Source organism: Heterodontus francisci, chromosome 6 (genome assembly GCF_036365525.1).
Source record: "Heterodontus francisci isolate sHetFra1 chromosome 6, sHetFra1.hap1, whole genome shotgun sequence".
Lineage (NCBI taxonomy): Eukaryota > Metazoa > Chordata > Chondrichthyes > Heterodontiformes > Heterodontidae > Heterodontus > Heterodontus francisci.
The window spans coordinates 98,264,399-98,282,746 of NC_090376.1; the positions used below are offsets into that span (position 1 = coordinate 98,264,399).

At 43.2% G+C, this 18,348-nt stretch overlaps 1 protein-coding gene across 1 annotated transcript in view; it reads left to right on the top strand.

The window, feature by feature from the left end:
• The window catches only part of LOC137371466 (protein diaphanous homolog 3-like), a 908,603-nt gene that overhangs the window by 333,809 nt on the left and 556,446 nt on the right, over positions 1-18,348 (top strand). The window contains exons 12-14 of the mRNA XM_068034108.1: positions 570-686; positions 5,018-5,136; positions 5,276-5,340. Of these exons, the coding sequence (XP_067890209.1) occupies positions 570-686; positions 5,018-5,136; positions 5,276-5,340 (301 nt within the window). The remainder of the gene's footprint in view (positions 1-569; positions 687-5,017; positions 5,137-5,275; positions 5,341-18,348) is intronic.

The window sequence follows — 18,348 nt, forward strand, 5'->3', positions numbered from 1 at the left end:
CTGTCCATACTTTTGGTGAATCAGCATTGTTAACTTTTAATATTGGTCACTTCAGCCAATCAGTTCAGTGTAATAAAGGTGAATGTGTGACATCTTTCTCTGAATGCCCACCAGATTTGAGACTTGGACTTATTGCTTTGTTTCTGAGTTGCAAATGTGAAGAAATTTGCTCTCTCAACTTCCAGATTTTGCCATTACACCGTAAATGCCAAAATTACAATTCTAGTTGGAGCTGGAAGAAGATTTAGTATGAAGAGGTTTTGGGAGAAACATGCATGCTGACCTGTCCCATCATATCAGACTCAAAAACAAAAGTTGAGGATTGGAAGTGATGTCACAGGTTGCTGCTATTGCATTAGGTCTTAATTTAACTATGTAATCTGTTTGCTGGGTCTTTGAGAAACTGATGCTATCCATAATGCTGAAGAATATGGATTGATGAAGAGGGAAGTGTTTTTCAAAATCTTCTTTATTCTGGTTTGGAAAAAACAGTCTATTGTTTAAAAAACTTGTAAATGCACACCAATCTGTTACTGTCTGCAATATATTTTCCTTAATCTTTGCTCCACCGAAATGAATGATGTGTATAATATGCTGTTGAACACAGTGAAGGATACAGAAGCGGAAAGTTATTTTCTTTCCATTCTTCAACACATGTTGTTGATCAGGAATGATTATTTTGTGAGGTAAGCTTTTATTTGTGATGTTCTGCCTGAATTTGTTCTGCAGATGCCAGCAATCCATTTATCTAACATTTTTTTTAATTCATTCATGGGATGTGCGTGTCTCTGGCCAGGCCAACATTTATTGCCCATCCCTAATTGCCCTTCAGAAGGTGGTGGTGAGCTGCCTTCTTGAACTGCTGCAGTCCATGTGAGGTAGGGCCACCCACTGTGCTGTTAGGAAGGGAGTTCCAGGATTTTGACCCAGCGACAGTGAAGGAATGGCGATATAGTTCCAAGTCAGGATGGTGTGTGACTTGGCGGGGAACTTGCAGGTGGTGGTGTTCCCATGCATTTACTGTCCTTGTCCTTCTAGTTGGTAGAGGTCGTGGGTTTGGAAGGTGCTGTCGAAGGAGCCTTGGTGCATTACCTTGGTGTATGCACGCTTAATTCTCACACTCGTGGTGGGGAGCAGGAACCCTGGCAGTTTTTAAAAATCTATGTTAGGAAACTGAAACTGACACCAGTTAGACAAACCCTGATTTTATGAGGCTGCTTTGGTGTTGCAAAGTCTCATTAGCAAAGCATACACGACTGTGATTTGGGCAAATTTAATTTAAAAAATGACTAAAATTATTTAAATAATTCTTGCACTGAATTTAGCAGCTTCTATTTTCTGGTTTGTTGCTCATCTCACCTCTGAAACATTCTTGGGATCAATCCTGGGGCCTTACTGAAACTTAATGGGCTGGGGTTTTTTCACGGAGGCGGGAAACAGGAGCCGGGTCTGGTGTTAGGTCAGAAACCCACCTCCAGTCAGAAAATGATTCAGATTTTCAAATGGGTAAGCCCTTAATTGGTATGGAGAAGGGTTTCCTGTCCATTTAGAGTCAGTGGGAGCGGGAATGGAGGTGAGTCAGGTCAAGTGTGGGGCTCAAGTAGACACCATGGCAGCCTTCACTGAGGTTGCTGGTTGTCCTGATGGAGAGATCTATTTTTGTGCCAATACCTTCTACTACACCAGAGGGAATTGGGATGTCATAGAGGAACTGGCGGCCTGGCACAAGGTGCAGGGTAGTCCATTGCTTCATCGATGCCAACCTGGATCTAATGCTGGAGGTAGTGAGGGGGCGGAGGGAGGTCCTCTTCCCAGCAGGTGGTAGGAGGAGGCCACCTTGTGCACGAGGACACCCCTCTGTTAAGTGTTATTCCCCCTCTGCCCTCTCTTCCTCCTCCTCCCCTGATGAGCTGTTTCCTTCCAGGGCCTCACTGTCCTGAAGGTACATACCTCTGCAGAAGACAATGTTATGGTAAGTGCAGCAGACCCCCACAGTGACCCTTTCAAGCTGTGCCACCCGACGGTCCAGGCACCAAAATCACTTCTTCAGAAGCCCATGGCCTGCTCAATAGTTGGTCTGCTGAGTTGGTGGTATTGGTTGTATCATCTCTGTGCCTCGGTCAGGGGCTCCCATAGACGGGTCATAAAGGGATTTCCTTTTTTCCCTTGGAAGCATCCACGCACTTTGAGGGATGGAGAAAGGGTCTGAGGCAACCTGGACTGGTGGAGAGTGAAGGAGTCATGGCATCGGCCAGGAAAGTGATAGCACGCATTGAGGAAGCTCTTCGAGTGGTCGCAGACCAGTTGGATGTTGAGGCAGTGGAAGCCATTCCTGTTGATGGATCACACTGGCTGGTTGCTGTGTTTCTTGATGACCAAATGGGCACAATCGATGCACCTGGGGGAATCTAGTGTTGGAGGCGAAACCGAATGCCCTCTGTGCCTGCTCAGGCCCATCTGTGGATGTAGTCCCCTAATTTCCTGAATATGGCATCCGTGACCTGCGTGATAAGCTGCCAACTGCGAGATGCCACCTAAATCCGCAGCTGATCCCTGGACTGACCCGTTTACGTAGAAATTCAGGGCAACCGTGACCTTGATGGCTGCAGGTAAAGGACTGCCATGGGGATTGTGAGGCCTCAAGCCATTTTGATCAGAGCACATGGGTCTGAGACCATCTGGCTGGATAGGTGTAGCCTCCTACGGCACTGGTGCTCTGTCATTTGCAGATACTTGACTCTTGGGTGGGAGACCTGATGTCTAGGGCAGCACCTTCTTCCCCTTGCAGCCCCCTCCCTTCCATCCCCCAATCGTGCTTGTCTGGCCTCCTGTTGTCCAGCAGATTGCATCTGCTGCAGCTCTTCCTGGCTGCTCTGTCCCACTTCAGGAGTAGCCTTTTCCCATCTGAACCCCTTCAGCTGGGGTTTGTTTGTTCACCAGGCCATCCCCGCCAGCCCCAGCTGCCCAAGTGATGCCTGCGGGTTTGCGTCTCTCTCCAGGTTCCTGCCACTCACCACTGAGAAAAGCTAGTCTTCCAGTTCCAGCAATGGCTACTTTAGCACTTTTGAAGCAGCTGAGCTTTACTTTTGGCCTCTGCATTATTTTAATCATCCCTTCCCATAGCCCTCATGCCCCCATGCTGTGTTCACGACTTGAACGCCCTGCCATGTTCCAGACCTGTTTTGTTTCCCCGTGCCCTTCCTTTAAAAATTCAGAACTGCTGACAAGCCTGTTAATGAGATCCACAATGAACTCAACAGGCACTTAATTGGAGGTGTGCGGGGTTGCTTCTTTAAAAAAAAATGATATAAAATCAGTGCATTTACACAACAGGGTGAACAGCACTGGACCTCAGTCTTAAATTTTAGTTGCAAAGCTCTTGATTAGATAATCTGGTTCTTTACCGTTGTTGCTGTATCAGAAGAGATGCAATTCTCCCATATTACAACTGAGTCTTATCTTGTGTTTAAAAAAACATTATCTGTGGACCGTATGATATAGGAAGAGCAATGCTGATCATCAATTGTAAAGCTCCTCTTGTTGATATTCTCTGCTTTTTCTAAACAGCAATATGGAATAATCTAGTTGTCTCCTGGGTTGGAAGAGTTTGGAAGTAATGCAAAGTCTTGCCTTAACCCTCCCAGTATCCCTTGAAAAATGTCGTCACGTTCCGGAGCCGGTGGGACCCAGTGCTGACCTCCGAGAACGTGATCTTCAACTTGTGCGTGCACCTGCTCCTGTCCCTAGCGGGCTTTGAAAATCCGTCCCAATGTGCCTCAGTCCTTTACCACATGGTCATTTATCAACTCAACCACTCAGATTCGTTTCATGACAAAATCTTTTCTCCCTTTGATTGTTTGTGTCACCACTCTTCCTCACTGCTTCTCCTCCTCCTCTCTCTCTCTGCCTCTCTCCTTTTCTGCATCTCACACTGAGTGAGTGAATAAACAAAGAAACAGAAACGCACTTTTTTTTTTCTGCATTACTGCAAGAAACTCGGCATAATTCTTCTGTCTTATTTTGTTTTTTAATCTTTGAAATTAGTGTAACTTTTATTTTTTTCATGTTTTTAACTCACATTCTCATTTTCAGCCAAATGCATCTCTAATTTGTTAATTAAACTACTCTGTCATGTTTATTCACTGACTTGAATTTGTAGCCATGCTAAAGGACAGAGAAATATGGGTTGCAATTATAAATGTGTTAGTTGTCTGAGCTGTACAAAATAGAAGATAAAATACAAAATATTTTGGAAACATCACATCCACATTATTCACATACACAGATGGTGCAGGTCCATCATAACGTGAAGCTGTATTATGTAGTACAAGGTGGGCATTGTGATGGCTTTCTAGAATCTCCAGGAATAGAGGAAAAGACAAAGTTAATTGCTGTCTCCACCTCAGCCAGCCAGTGTCAGCTTCATACCCCAACCTCAACATCCGATTGTGGAAGGGGCCTTTGGTAGATACCATGCCTAATTGTTTCAGTTTGTGGTTGATACTGCTTTGGCACTTATTTGCAGAAGTTAAATAATATGTGCTATATCACAAACTGTAAGTAAGGCCAACCTCATTTGTTGCAAGAAGTTTTTTTTTGCAGTTTATACCATTTTTCCGACTTGGCATTGCTTGGTGATTTTATTTGGCCATGATGTCTCCATGTTATTGCTTTGTACTGGATCTCTATGCTGTCTCCCTTGGGCAGAGAGCTAAGGATACGTAGCAAAACAAGGCCTTCTGGATAGCAGAGTAGAGAAGTACCACTGAACAGTCCAGTACACAAATCTCATTTGGGATAGTTACCAGATGATTTCACAATGGGATGACAGCAGTTCTCACTTGTACATGAAAGTCAAACTTCTCTCAAAGAATGAAAAGTGTCATGTTGGGTAATCGAACAGTAGTGAGGTCACAGTACTATTCTGCATATTAATACTTGGCATAGCCATAGCAATTTGTGTATTTCAGGTTCACTCTAAAATAAACTAATTTATTTGCTTGTCTTTGTGCTGTAGACCACAGTATTTCAAGATAATTGAAGAATGTGTTTCCCAGATAGTTTTACACCACAGTGGCATGGATCCTGACTTTACATACCGCAAACGATTAAATGTAGATTTTGATCATCTTGTAGGTGAGTCTGATTATTAGAGCAGTACTGCTGTAGAATGAATCAAATTGGATTCAATTGGTACAGTAACATGAGGAACATTTTTATATTAATACCATTAAGACTATGAAACTGGATCACATGATTATCTTTGTATTTGCAGATGTTTGTGTTGACAAAGCAAGAGTCGATGAGTGTGAACAAAGGCTTTCAGAACTAACTAGAAAGGTAAAGAATACTATTGGTCCTTTAATGCTGTTGTTATTAGATCACTTTTTTGTATTCATTTGCTTGATAATGTCAAATGTAAACTAAATATTTCTTAATGATGTCACTGAAAAGATGAGTTGAACATTGAAAAATGCTGTAATGGTAGGTGGCTTTTAGGATTTTTTGTGCTGTGCACCAATAAGAAACATCATTCCATATGGGTATAAAAAAGAAACATAAGAAACTGGAGCAGGTGTAGACCATATGGCCTCTTGAGCCTGCTTCGCCATTCAGTGCTATCATGGCTGATCTTCTGCCTCAATTCCACTTTTTGTCCACTCCCCATTTTTCTTGATTCTTTGATGGGATGTGGACCAAATGCCAGCATTTGTTGCCCATCCCTAATTGTCCTTGATAACTGAGTGGCTTGGTGTGCCATTTCAGAAAGCAGTTAAGAGTCAGTCACATTGCTGTGGGTCTGGAGACACATGTAGGCCAGACCAGGTAAGGACAGCAGATTTCTTTCCTTAAAGGACATTAGTGAACTAGACGTGTTTTTACGACAATCGATGAGAGTTTCATGGCACCATTACTGAAACTAGCTTTCAATTCTATATTTTTATTAATTAATTGAATATAAATTCCACCAGCTGTTGTGGTGGGATTTGAACCCACGTCCCCAGGTCATTCGTCAGGGCCTTTGGATTACATTACCACTACGCCATCGTCTCTCCACATCATTTGCCTTTCTAATTGCTTGACGTACTTGCACGCTTACTTTGTGTTCTTTGTCCGCGTACACCCAGATCTCTCTGATTATACAAGAAGCACATGAAATAGGAGCCGGAGTTGACCATATGGCCCAGTGAGACTGCTCCGCCATTCAATACAATCATGCTTGACCTTAGGCTTCAACTCCACTTTACAGCCCACTTGCCATATCCCTTGATTCCCTGAGAGACCAAAAGTCTGTCTATCCCAGCCTTAAATGTTTGCAACGATGGAGCATCCACAATTCTCTGGGGTAGAGAATTCCACAGATTCACAACTGTTTGAGTGAAGTAATTTCTCCCCATCTCAGTCCTAAATGATCTGCCCTTTATACTGAGACTCTGCCCCCATGTTTTAGATTCCCCAACCAGCGGGAACAATCTTTGTGTTTCCCCTATCTACCTCCTTCAGCATCTTGTTTGTTTCAAGAGGTCGCCTCTCATTCTTTTGAACTCCATAGTATAGGCCCAATTTACTCAGGCTCTCATCATAGGACAATACCCTCATTCCAGGGACCGATTTCGTGAATCTTCGCTGTACTGCCTCCAATGCAACTACATCCTTTCTGAAATATGGAATTCAAAACTGCACACAGTCTCACCAAAAGCCTGTGCAACTGTAGCAAGCCTTCTTTATTCCTGTACTCCAATCCCCTTGCAATAAAGGCCAACATGCTATTTGCCTTTCTAATTGCTTGCTGTAACTGCTTGCTAACTTTCTGCGTTCCTTGTACACGCACACCCAAGTCTTTGAACATCAACATTTACAGGTTTCACATCTTTCAAAAAAAATTCTGCTTTTCTAATCTTCCGACCAAAGTAAATAACTTCACACTTCCCTAAATTATATTCCATCTGCCATCTTGTTGCCCACTCACTTAACCTGTCTGTATCTCTTTGCAGCCTCTCTGTGTCCTCCCCACAGCTTACCTTTCCACCTACATTTGTATCATCAGCAAACTTAGTTACATTACTCTCTATCTCTTCATCTAAGTCATTAATATAGATCGGAAATAGCTGAGGCCCCAGCACTGATCCTTGTGGCACTCCACTATTCAGTGCCTGCCAACTTAAAAATGCCCCATTTATGTCCACTCTCTGCTTCCTGTCCGTTAACAAATCCTCTGTTCATGCTAATATATTACCCCCAACTCCATGAACCCTTATCTTGCCTGTTAATCTTTTGTCTGGCACCTGATCGAATGCCTGTTGGAAATCCAGGCATACTGGTTCCCCTTTATCTACCCTCCTAGTTACATCCTCTAAAAACTGTAATAAATTTGTCAAACACGATTTCCCTTCAGTAAAACCATGTTGACTTGTTCTAATCATCTTGTGCTTTTCTAAGTGCAATGTTAAGACTTCCTTAATCGTAGATTCCTGCATTTTGTCAACGACTGATGTTAGGCTAACTGGCCTGTAGTTCATTGTTTTCTCTCTCCCTCTCTTGAAAAGCGGTGTAATATTTGTCAACTTCCAATCTGATGGGACCGTTCCCGAATATAAGGAATTTTGGAAAATCATAGCTAACGCATCCACTATCTCTGCAGCTATCTCTTTTAGAACCCTAGGGTGTAGGCCAGCTGGTCCCGGGATCTGTCGGATTTTAGTCCCTTAAGTTTCTCCTATACTTTTTCTCGACTGATTAATTTCCTTAATTTCTTCACGCTTTTTCACCGCTAGGTTACCGTCTATTTCTGGTCTGAAATTTTTGTCATCTTTTGTGAAGAGAAACACAAAATATTTGTTCATTGTGGTATGACCAAGGCGGGAGTAATTCACTGTTAATCCAGTCCCACTACTCCACAGGTCACAGCAGATTAGTAAGGTTTCCCACCTACCGGAAAGTAGCCAAATTAATCACTATTTATTCCCAGAGTAAAGCACGCAAAACCAGGTTTCTTTAAACAACAAAATTAACTATTAATAAACCAAGTTTTAAACGATAATGAGGTGAATCTATATATATGTAAATATTTTATAACTCCTTAATCTTCCTAACCCTCATACACACACATATATTCAATTCCCAATGGTTAACTGGGGAAAATCTTTATATTGATTTTATAACAGTTTTTTAGGGATAATACAATAACTGGGTTGTAACTTCAGGTAGTATTTTCCAGTTCTGTGAGGTGTCCCAGAATCGAATAGTCAGATGCCACTCGATGTCTCCAAGTGAAATTAATGAACAGTCTGTGGTGGGTAGATGCTCAAGGTAGTTACTCTGCAGCAGGCGTCACACAGATCTTTCAGCAACAGGTTGTAGCAACAGGTCTATTTCAATTTTAAAGTAGCAGTCTAAAAGTAGTGTTAACCGTGGAGGGGAGTCAACTCCCCCTTGTCCACAGCTACAGTTACTGGCTTAGTACAAAGAGGGGGAACTCAGTCCTTTCTTTAACTATCAATTTACTTTATTCACGTTGTTGTACAATGTAAGAATAAGGCTTACACACTTAGAGAAAAACCTACAACTCCCTTGAGTTAATAACTAAACTAGCTAGAATTCACAAGTACACCCACTAGGTTTCTCTGACCTTTCCCTGTCCTAGTCACAGAATACAAAGGATATTACCCAAAAAAGGGAGAGATAACGCTGGACAGGCGTTCCGTTCTCTCTCTCTCTTCTCCGTCGTCGCCGCGTCGCTCACACAGGGTCTTCCGCTTCCACGATGGTTGATCTCCAGAGTTTTCGCTGGCTCTATGCTCAAAAAGCTCTATTCTTATCCTGTTGCTTATCTCTCCAAATCTGAGCTGTGTCTTTCCAGTTGGTTTAAGCTTGATCACCTCGTTCACAGCTTCTCTTAATTGGCCCAGGCCCAAAGACCCCGGTATCACACCGTGTCCAAATAAGGCCCTTTTCCTGTGTCCTGTTCTTTTGTCTTGTCCCATAAAGTAATTAGTTCAAACTGGTTTTTACCAGCACAGGCCAGTGTCCGAGCTCCAGGTTACTACAGGTCAAACAATTCCAGCAGTTTGTAACTGATTCTGTGTTTCTTGCAGCCCCTGGCCAACATCTCCCCCCTCATGATCCAAAGATACCTATCTTAGGATCATCAAGTTTCCCTGCTCTGTGAACCATTCCTGAGAACGTCATTGTCCCCCAATGAGTGTGCAATACTGTTACATATAAAAAGATATGTTATAAAACTTAGCATATACAGTTATTTTGCTCAGTTTTTTGTTTATATTGACAACCGTTCCTTCTGTTTCATTATAGTCCCATCATCCAATCTTCGCAAAAGTTCATTTTTCCACCTTCTAAGCTGATATACATTGAATACAACAATTATTAGCGCACATAGAATCACTATGACAGCAATATGTGATACAATTCTGACCCATGGATGTATTTGAACATTAGATCCCCAATTCCAAAACTTATTCCAAAACACTGGGTCGCGCAACAGTTCATTTGCCTTGTCAGCATGAGTTCTAATTGTTTTAGTGTGTTTATTCCATTGATGAATTATCTCTTTTGCCTCTTCTGCTATTTGTGCCCAATCTGCTGTCAGGTGTGGGATAGGTGGTAATTCAGTGGCAATATATTCCCGTACCTCTTGATCTGTATCAATACGCTGGACCGTAAGATTCTCCTTTATCACTATCCTCTTCATTGGCTTAGGCACTACTTGTCCACCGACAACCAAGTCCGAGGTTACATTGTGAATGGCTACATTGTGTTCCTCCAGTATACCCAATGTTTTTCCCGCGCACGCCGACCCATCTACTCCCGCATAATACAAATTTAAATCTTCTCGCTGTCCTTTGTTGGTTCGAACTATTTTGATCTGCCGAGCAAAGTTGTTTCTGGCCACGGCATAGTCTTCCCACGTCGCCACTGCTTCAGGCGTTGTGATAGCTCCAATGCGGATTCACCCATAGTCCCAAATATGGTCAATCCAATAGCAATGCAATGTATCACCCTCTTCATTGTGGGCTGGACCTGTATTATACAAGTGTAATTTCTGCTCTTATTTACAGTTTCTTTCTTATCCTATTTTAAGTCCAGTCTCTCCATACACTGAGCCAGACTGTCTATATCTTCTTCCCAATTTGTTACTGATTCTAACCGTCCATTTCTTCTAGCCCACTTACTTTCCCTGTTGGTGAGCTGCCACGTAATTTGCTTCCCTCACTGTTTCTACTAGTTGTTGTACCCATTTTTCTGATATAATACTGTCCACCTCAGGTTCGGACAAATCCAAACCTACCAGCCCCTCCATTCCTCTCATGTCCCTTCCCGACATGAGTTTATAGGGAGTATAACCTGTTGCTGAAGCTACGGTATTCCTGATTACCATCAACACATAGGGCAAAACAACCTGCCAGGTCGCCTTAAACTGCTGTACCATTTTAGTTATCATGTTTTTCAATGTCCGATTCATCCTTTCCACAATTCCACTAGACTGTGGTCTATAGGGTATGTGGAATTTCTGTTTAACCCCAAAGAGGGTCATTACATTTTGCATTACTTGGGCTGTAAAATGTGTTCCCTGATCTGATTCTATGCATCGGGGTAAACCCCATCGAGTGAATACCCTTTCTAACAGAATTTTCGTGGTGATTTTGGCTGTATTTGTTCTGGTTGGGAAAGCTTCCACCCATTTGGTAAACGTATCTACTATTACTAGAATGTATTTAAACCCTCCTGGAGTGGGGGGGTAGGGGTCCTACATAGTCTATCTGTAAATTAGTCCAAGGCCCTTCTACTGGTCTAGTATGTCGGAGGGCCCCTTTCTTGACATTCCTATCGGGGTTGTGTTGTGCACAGATCAAACAATTCTTGACGTAATGTTCCACGTCACCTTTCATTCCAGGCCACCAGCACACCTCCTTTATCCTTTCCAGGGTACTCTCTGTCCCTTTATGTCCCCACAAGTCAACGTACCAGTGGATTATTTGGTTTCGTCCCCCCTCTGGCACTACAAATTTTCCTTCACATAAACTACTCCGTTCTGAATATTTATCCCCTTGTACTCTTTGTATGTATCTGACTCTACTCCTTCTATCAGTTTTTTCAATTCTCCATCTTTCTTCTGCTCCTCTATCAAATCCATTACCTTAACCTGTTTTCCTTTCTGTTCCCCAATGTCCTCAATCGGTGGCTGCCATTCCTGCCCACTAACAGCACCTTGTTTGGCTAGCTCATCCGCTTTCCTGTTCCCTTCCGGAGTAAGTTTTGAATGAGCTTTTACCTTTATGATCCCATATCCTTTTCCCTGTGCTCCTTCAAAGATGTATCTTAATAATGGAGCCGATGGAAGGGGCTTCCCATCCGCTGAGACAAAACCCCTCGCCTCCCATAAGGGCAAATGTTCTGTGAGGCTATTACAGACATACGTGCTATCAGAATATATAACTGATCCAGTCGGGAAGTATCCTGGGTGGCCAACCACATATGCGACGGCTGCTAATTCTGCCACCTGCGCGCTCATGGTTTTAGGCAATTTTAAGGCTGCGCTAAACTTTTCCTGACCGTGTTCGTCTTCTACATATATCCCGCACCCAGTCCTCCTCTCGCCATCCTGAACTGATGAGGAACCATCCACAAACATTTTTAAGTGGGGTTCTTCTTTTCTCTTTGCATCTTTACTTTCTGTCCCCATTGCTTTCTCCAATCCACTCCTACCCCCTCCTTTTTGTTTTGATACAAATGGTCCCTTGGGATCATTTGCTATCATGACTTGACACTCATGTTTCTCTCCTTGATACACTGGGTTGTCTGCCAACATAGTGGTAGTTTTTACTCCTTTCACGCTTATGTTTCTTCCCTGCAACAATAGTATCCACCTAGCAATTCGGTTCTGATTTACTGACCCGTCTTTGATCCTACCGTCTAATAGTAACTGTACAGGAGTATGTTCTGTCATTATTGTAAGTGGATTCAGTACCACTATGTAAGTAAAATACTGTACTGCCCAAAAAACTGCTAACAAATGTTTCTCGCACGTCGTATACCCCTGCTCTACCGGTGAAAGCATACGCGAGGCATACGCTACTGGTCTAAATTTCCCGTGTGTCTCCTGTAACAGAACCGCTGAGAGGGTGGTATCTGTGGTAGCTACTTCCAATGAAAATGGCTCAGTTGGATTTGGGGTTTTCAGAGCAGGCGCAGCAGCTAGTGCCTGCTTTAAATCCGAAATGGCCTGTGTGTGTTCAGTTTTCCACTCCCACGTCACATTCTTTTTCAATAGTTCCGTTAATGGGGCCGCTTTTGTAGCGAATCCATCAATGTGGTCCCTGCAATATCCTACCAAACCCAGGAAAGATCTCAACCCTTTTACATCCCTCGGGACAGGGAGTCTGCCAACTGCTACTGCCCTTCGTTGGTCAATTTCTCTCTTTCCCAGTGTCAAGATCATTCCCAAGTAAGTAACCTTCTGTTTCATAACTTGCACTTTTTTAGGGTTTACTTTTAGTCCCAATTCGTGTAACATTTGTAGTAATTCACTTAGTAACTGATAATGTTCCTGTTCCGTTTCAGTTTGTAGCAGTAAATCATCTACATACTGCACCAGACATTCAGGCTTTGAGAACCTTTTTAACCCTTCCCTTAAACGTTGGTGAAATATAGACGGGGAATTATGAAATCCCTGTGGCAGGGCGGTCCATGTATATTGTTGTCCTTGAAAGGTAAACGCAAATTTATATTGGCATTTGTTCTCCAATGGAATAGACCAAAAACCGTTACTTATGTCTAAAACCGTGAACCACTGTGCATCTTCATTTTGTTTAACTACCGTCTCTGGGCTAGTTGCTACGGTAGGGGCCATTAATGGGGTTACCTTATTTAATTCTCGATAGTCTATCATTAGTCTCCAGCTACCGTCTGGTTTCCTCACTGGCCAAATAGGTGAGTTGTTAGTGGAGGCTACCGGTCTTAGTATCCCTTGTAGCAACAAACTCTGTATCACCTTTCCTACCTCCTCTTCTGCCTGTTTTGGAAAACCATACTGCTTCTGTGGTTTGGGGTCTGGGCCCTGTATACACACACTCCCGGTCATTTTCCCACAATCATGTTTATGTCGAGCAAATACTACTGAAATCCGTGTGATAATTTGTTGTACTTCACTATCGCTACTCATTTCTTCTGGTCTTGTCCACAGTTCCCCAAACGTGCATATCCTATCCTGGTATTCCCCCACCGGGACGGATGTGTGATCTATCCTACCCCTGCCCAAGGGCATTTGCCAAATCGCGCAATTAACAGGATCAAAACAGAGTCCTGCTTTAGCCATGCAATCACACCCTAATATATGTTCTTGTTCTCTGGGTAACTCAATGAGAACCACTGAGATCTCTATTGCTAGGTCCCCCACACTGACTTCCAACGGTACGCTCACATATCCCACTTGTGAATGTCCTGTAAATCCACGTAAAACAAGTTTACTTTGAATTTTCCAATCTACTTTACTAACATTGGTGGTGTTTACGGTGGGTCGGGATCCTCCAGTGTCCCAAAGGAACGTGACAGGGCGGCCTCCAACCCTACCATTCACTAGGGGTCTGCCTGTGTTATCCCACCGTGTGTCACACACCCATAATGGAGAGGCCTGCAACCGTCATTGTAGTTCAGGGTACAACCCCGAAGACGGTGCTATCTCTAGTATATCACATTGAGGATTTGACCTATTTGGTCCTTCCACGGGTAGGCTCTGGCGTTTGTTCTGGCCTCCTCCCTGACCTACATTTTTTCGTCTCAGGTTTGGGCATTCTCTTTTGAAATGTCCCTCCTGGCCACAATTCTAGCAGTGGGTTGGCCCGCCCGGAATTCTCCCTGTTCCTAGGACGGATCCTCTCCCAATGCCTCTACCCCTTCCTCTCTGAAAGGCTGGGTGGGGTACCCCTTGTGCAATTCCCCTCCCTTTATTTCTCCAGGTTATTGTCTGATCTTTTACAGGCATTGCCTTTCCCCCAGGGGCCTTGGAGAATTTTGTTGTTTCCTTCTCCCATGCTCTAAGCATCCTCCTGAGTACCCAAGCCTCAGTGTGCGTGTCATCAGAGGGATCAAATTGATCTAGTGCCCTTCTTGACTCCTCAGTGCCATGTGACACCAGTGTTCTCAGCCATCGGTTTTTAATCTCTGGCGTTGGATTTGCTCTATCTAGGTTTGCGCCATATACCCCTTGAAACACCGCCCAGATGCGAGCTGCAAATGCGACAGGGTGTTCACTTTTTCTTTGATAGCATTTCATTAGCGCCTCCAATGGGTCCCCTCTATTAGCACCCATGACATTTAATACTTGTTCTTTTAAATCCTCATTTGTGCCTCTACCAAGTTTTTGCTCCTCCGGTAGGGCGGAGTGTATGTGTGGGTGTAGGCACATTATAATTAATTTTCTTTCTTCAGCATCATCTGAGCCGTGTATTCCTCTCTGTTGACTGACCGCTTGGAACAGCTCCCTAGGATCATCCCCGGGTGCGCACGTCCCAATATCTTTCGCAATAACCCTCAATTGCTGTACCCCCATTGGAGTGGAATATGTCATATGCGGGCCAGCTGCCACCTGGCCATCTGCCCCTATCGCTGCCCTATTGGTCACAAGGGGGGCCATGGGGGCCGATGACTCCTTTGGCTCTGGCTCATATGCTGGCGGAGGATCCTCAGGTAGAGGGTCTCCATCATCATAACCGTATCTAGCCTCTTCATCTGCTAACTCATTCCAATCTATGCCCCCTTCACCATTCTCCTCACTTCCTTTGGGTGCAAAAGCACAGATTATACCTCTCTGCGTGGCTAGCTGCTCTTGCAGTCTCGCTTTGTATTTTTTACACTTTGTGTGATCACCTGAATTACTTCTCTTTTCCTGAGCTGCTCTCTGAATCACATTCATGGCAGTTTTTAAATCACTACATTGCTGCTTCCATCCTTCCACCTCAGCTTTAGCTGTTTGGGCTTCTCCCTCTCGCCTTCTTTTTTCCGTAACTAGTTTTTCACACTGTAACTGATATTGGTTCATATGCATCAAATCCGCACTTCTCTGTCCCTGCAAATTAGTTACTTTTTCATTAAGGTGGGCTGCCTCCTCACGGAGTTTTTTAATTTCCTCCTCGAGTCTGTTCTGCTCATTTTTAGCCTGCTGTTGGCATTCTATTCATTCCTCAAGTAAGCAGCCAATAGCTACTGACTTCTGTATCTTTTTAAATTTCCTAGCTGACATCTTTGCCTGTGCAGTCTTCCAAAGGGCTTCCCCTACGGGTTTTCCCTTATCACTATTGTGACCAGCATACGCTCCGTATTGCGGCCACTTCGCTATTACGTATTTTTGGAGGAATCCTTTCCAATCAAAACAATCCGGGCCTCCAAGATTTGGAGATTCCCTTTCTTTCGTCGTCTTATGTTAGTAGCTACAAATTAACCCCTAAGTTCCTGTTCTCTCTGTACTTTGCCAATTCGGTTCAGCTCGAGTCTCCCGCTGATTCAACGGAGAGATTTATCCTCGAGCCCACCCAGGGACGCCAATTGTGTTAACCGTGGAGCGGAGTCAACTCCCCCTTGTCCACAGCTACATTTACTGGCTTAGTACAAAGAGGGGGAACCCAGTCCTTTCTTTAACTATCAATTTACTTTATTCACGTTGTTGTACAATGTAAGAATAAGGCTTATAGACTTAGTTAGACAAAAACCTACAACTCCCCTGAGTTATACAGTTAATAACAAAACTAGCTAGAATTCACAAGCACACCCACTAGGTTTCTCTGACCTTTCCCTGTCCTAGTCACAGAATACAAAGGATATTACCCGAAAAAGGGAGAGATAACGCTGGACAGGCGTTCCGTTCTCTCTCTCTCTCTCTCTTCTCCGTCGTCGCCGCGTCGCTCACGCAGGGTCTTCCGCTTCCACGATGGTTGATCTCCAGAGTTTTCGCTGGCTCTATGCCCAAAAAGCTCTATTCTTATCCTGTTGCTTATCTCTCCAAATCTGAGCTGTGTCTTTCCAGTTGGTTTAAGCTTGATCACCTCGTTCACAGCTTCTCTTAATTGGCCCAGGCCCAAAGACCCGGTATCACACCGTGTCCAAATAAGGCCCTTTTCCTGTGTCCTGTTCTTTGTCTTGTCCCATAAAGTAATTAGTTCAAACTGGTTTTTACCAGCACAGGCCAGTGTCCGAGCTCCAGGTTACTACAGGTCAAACAATTCCAGCAGTTTGTAACTGATTCTGTGTTTCTTGCAGCCCCTGGCCAACAGTAGAAACTTTCTTGAGATTTCAGGAACCTCCAAAAAAATACAAAATTCGACAGGACTTGCTCTCAGCCAAGGCAGGGATTCTTGACTGGAGGCAACAGCAACTTGCCACACCCAAAATCTTACTCCAAAGCAGTGTTTCTCCACAGTGTAGCAATTCCTCCTTTCTCTGGGTCTCTCTCTTCAGGCAGGTCAAAACCTCACCTTAAATGTAGCACTTTTTCCCTTGAAGTGCAGAGCTTATTTTCAGAGAGAATAAGTCTTTTTCTCTGGTCCATCAGCAAATCACAGCCACAGCTAGTTGTTCTGTTTCCCTCTGGTCTCTCTCACTGCAGAACTGAAACTGAAAGCCTTTTTTGTTACTAACAACAAGAGTCACAAGGCAATCTTAAAGTCTTCAGGTTGCTTGGATACAAATTGCACTGCAGCCTGACTTCAAACAGCACAAGGCTCTGCAGTCACTGTTCACAGAAAGTAGCAGCAGGTTTTAAAAGCACACAGACCTCATAGGTTTTTTAGAAAAAGAGCAAAACTCTTCTGACAATTGCCTCTGCCATTTCTTCATTCTCCATGATAATTTCTCTTGTCTCTGCTTCTGAGGGACCAAAGTTTACTCCAGCTACTTTCTTCCTTTCTTTATGCATATGAAAGCTCCTACAATCTGTTTTTATATTACTGGCTAGTTTACTCTCTTTCTGTTTTTTTTCCTATTCTATCAGCTTTTTGGTGGCCTTTTGCTGGTTTCTAAAACACTCCCAATCCTCAGACTTGCTAATCTTTTTTGCAACATTGTAAGCCTCTTCTTTTATTCTAACACTATGTTTAACTTCCTGAGTGAGCCACAGATTAGTCTTTCTGCTGAGTTTTTGTTTTTCAATGGAGTGAGTGTATTTTTGTTGAACATTTTGAATTGTTTCTTTAAAGGTTTCCCGCTGTTCATTTACTGCCATACCTTTTAGTCTATTTACCCAATTTACCTCAGCCAGTTCTCCCCTCATACCTAAACAATTGGCTGTGTCTAAGTGTAAGATTCTTGTTTGTGATTGGGTATCATGAACATGTAAATGTTGCGTGCCTTTTAGAAAAGAAATTCTGCTTTTCTCTTCTTATTACCAAAATGAATAACCCTCACACTTTCCCCACACGATAGTCCATCTGCAACCTTGTTGCTCACTCACTTAACCTGCCTAAATCTCTTTGCGGCCTCTTTGCAGCCTCTTTGTGTCCTCCTCACAGCCTGCATTCCCACCTCGCTTTCTATTGTCAGCAAACTTGGATAAATTACTCTAGGTCTCTTGTCTAAGTCATTAATATGAATTGAAAATAGTTGAGGCCCCGGCACTGATCCTTGCAGCACTCCACTAGTTACATCCTACCAACTTGAAACTATCTCATATTTCCTTACTCTCTGCTTCCTGTCTGTTAATCAATCCTCTATCCATGCTTCTATATTACCCCCAACTCCACGAGCCCTTATTCTGCATACTTATCTTTTGCGTGATACTTTATCGAAAACCTTTTGGAAATCTAAATATACTGCAGCAACTGGTTCCCTTTTATCTACCCTAATATTTATATTCTCAAAAAACTCCAAAATTTGTCAAACATGATTTCCCTTTTGTAAACCATGTTGCCTCTGATCATACTACGCTTTTCTAAGTGGATTGTTAAGACTTCCTTAATAATAGATTCCACCATTTTCCTGCAAGCTGGCCTGCAGTTTGCTGTTTTCTCTTCTTCCTTTCTTGTTTCTTGCTCACAAAAATATCTTGTTGTTTTATTGGAGTGGAGGGTACGAAAAGATGGGAACATAAATTCTTTGTAATTTTTGAGTTTTGGTAGGATCAGCAAAAGGCCAGAGGAGAACATTTTTCCATTCATAAAATCATAAATGCATTCTTTGCTTTCAGTTTTGCTTTAAGCCAAAGGCATCTTCCTGAAAGTCTAGATCGGTTTGCTGTAAATAGAAAACAGTGGAAATCTTCCCTGCTCACCTGACCACAAAATTTTGCAAATAAATTTGTTTTAAAACTCCATTAATGAAGGATTAACAGAAAACATTCAAAAT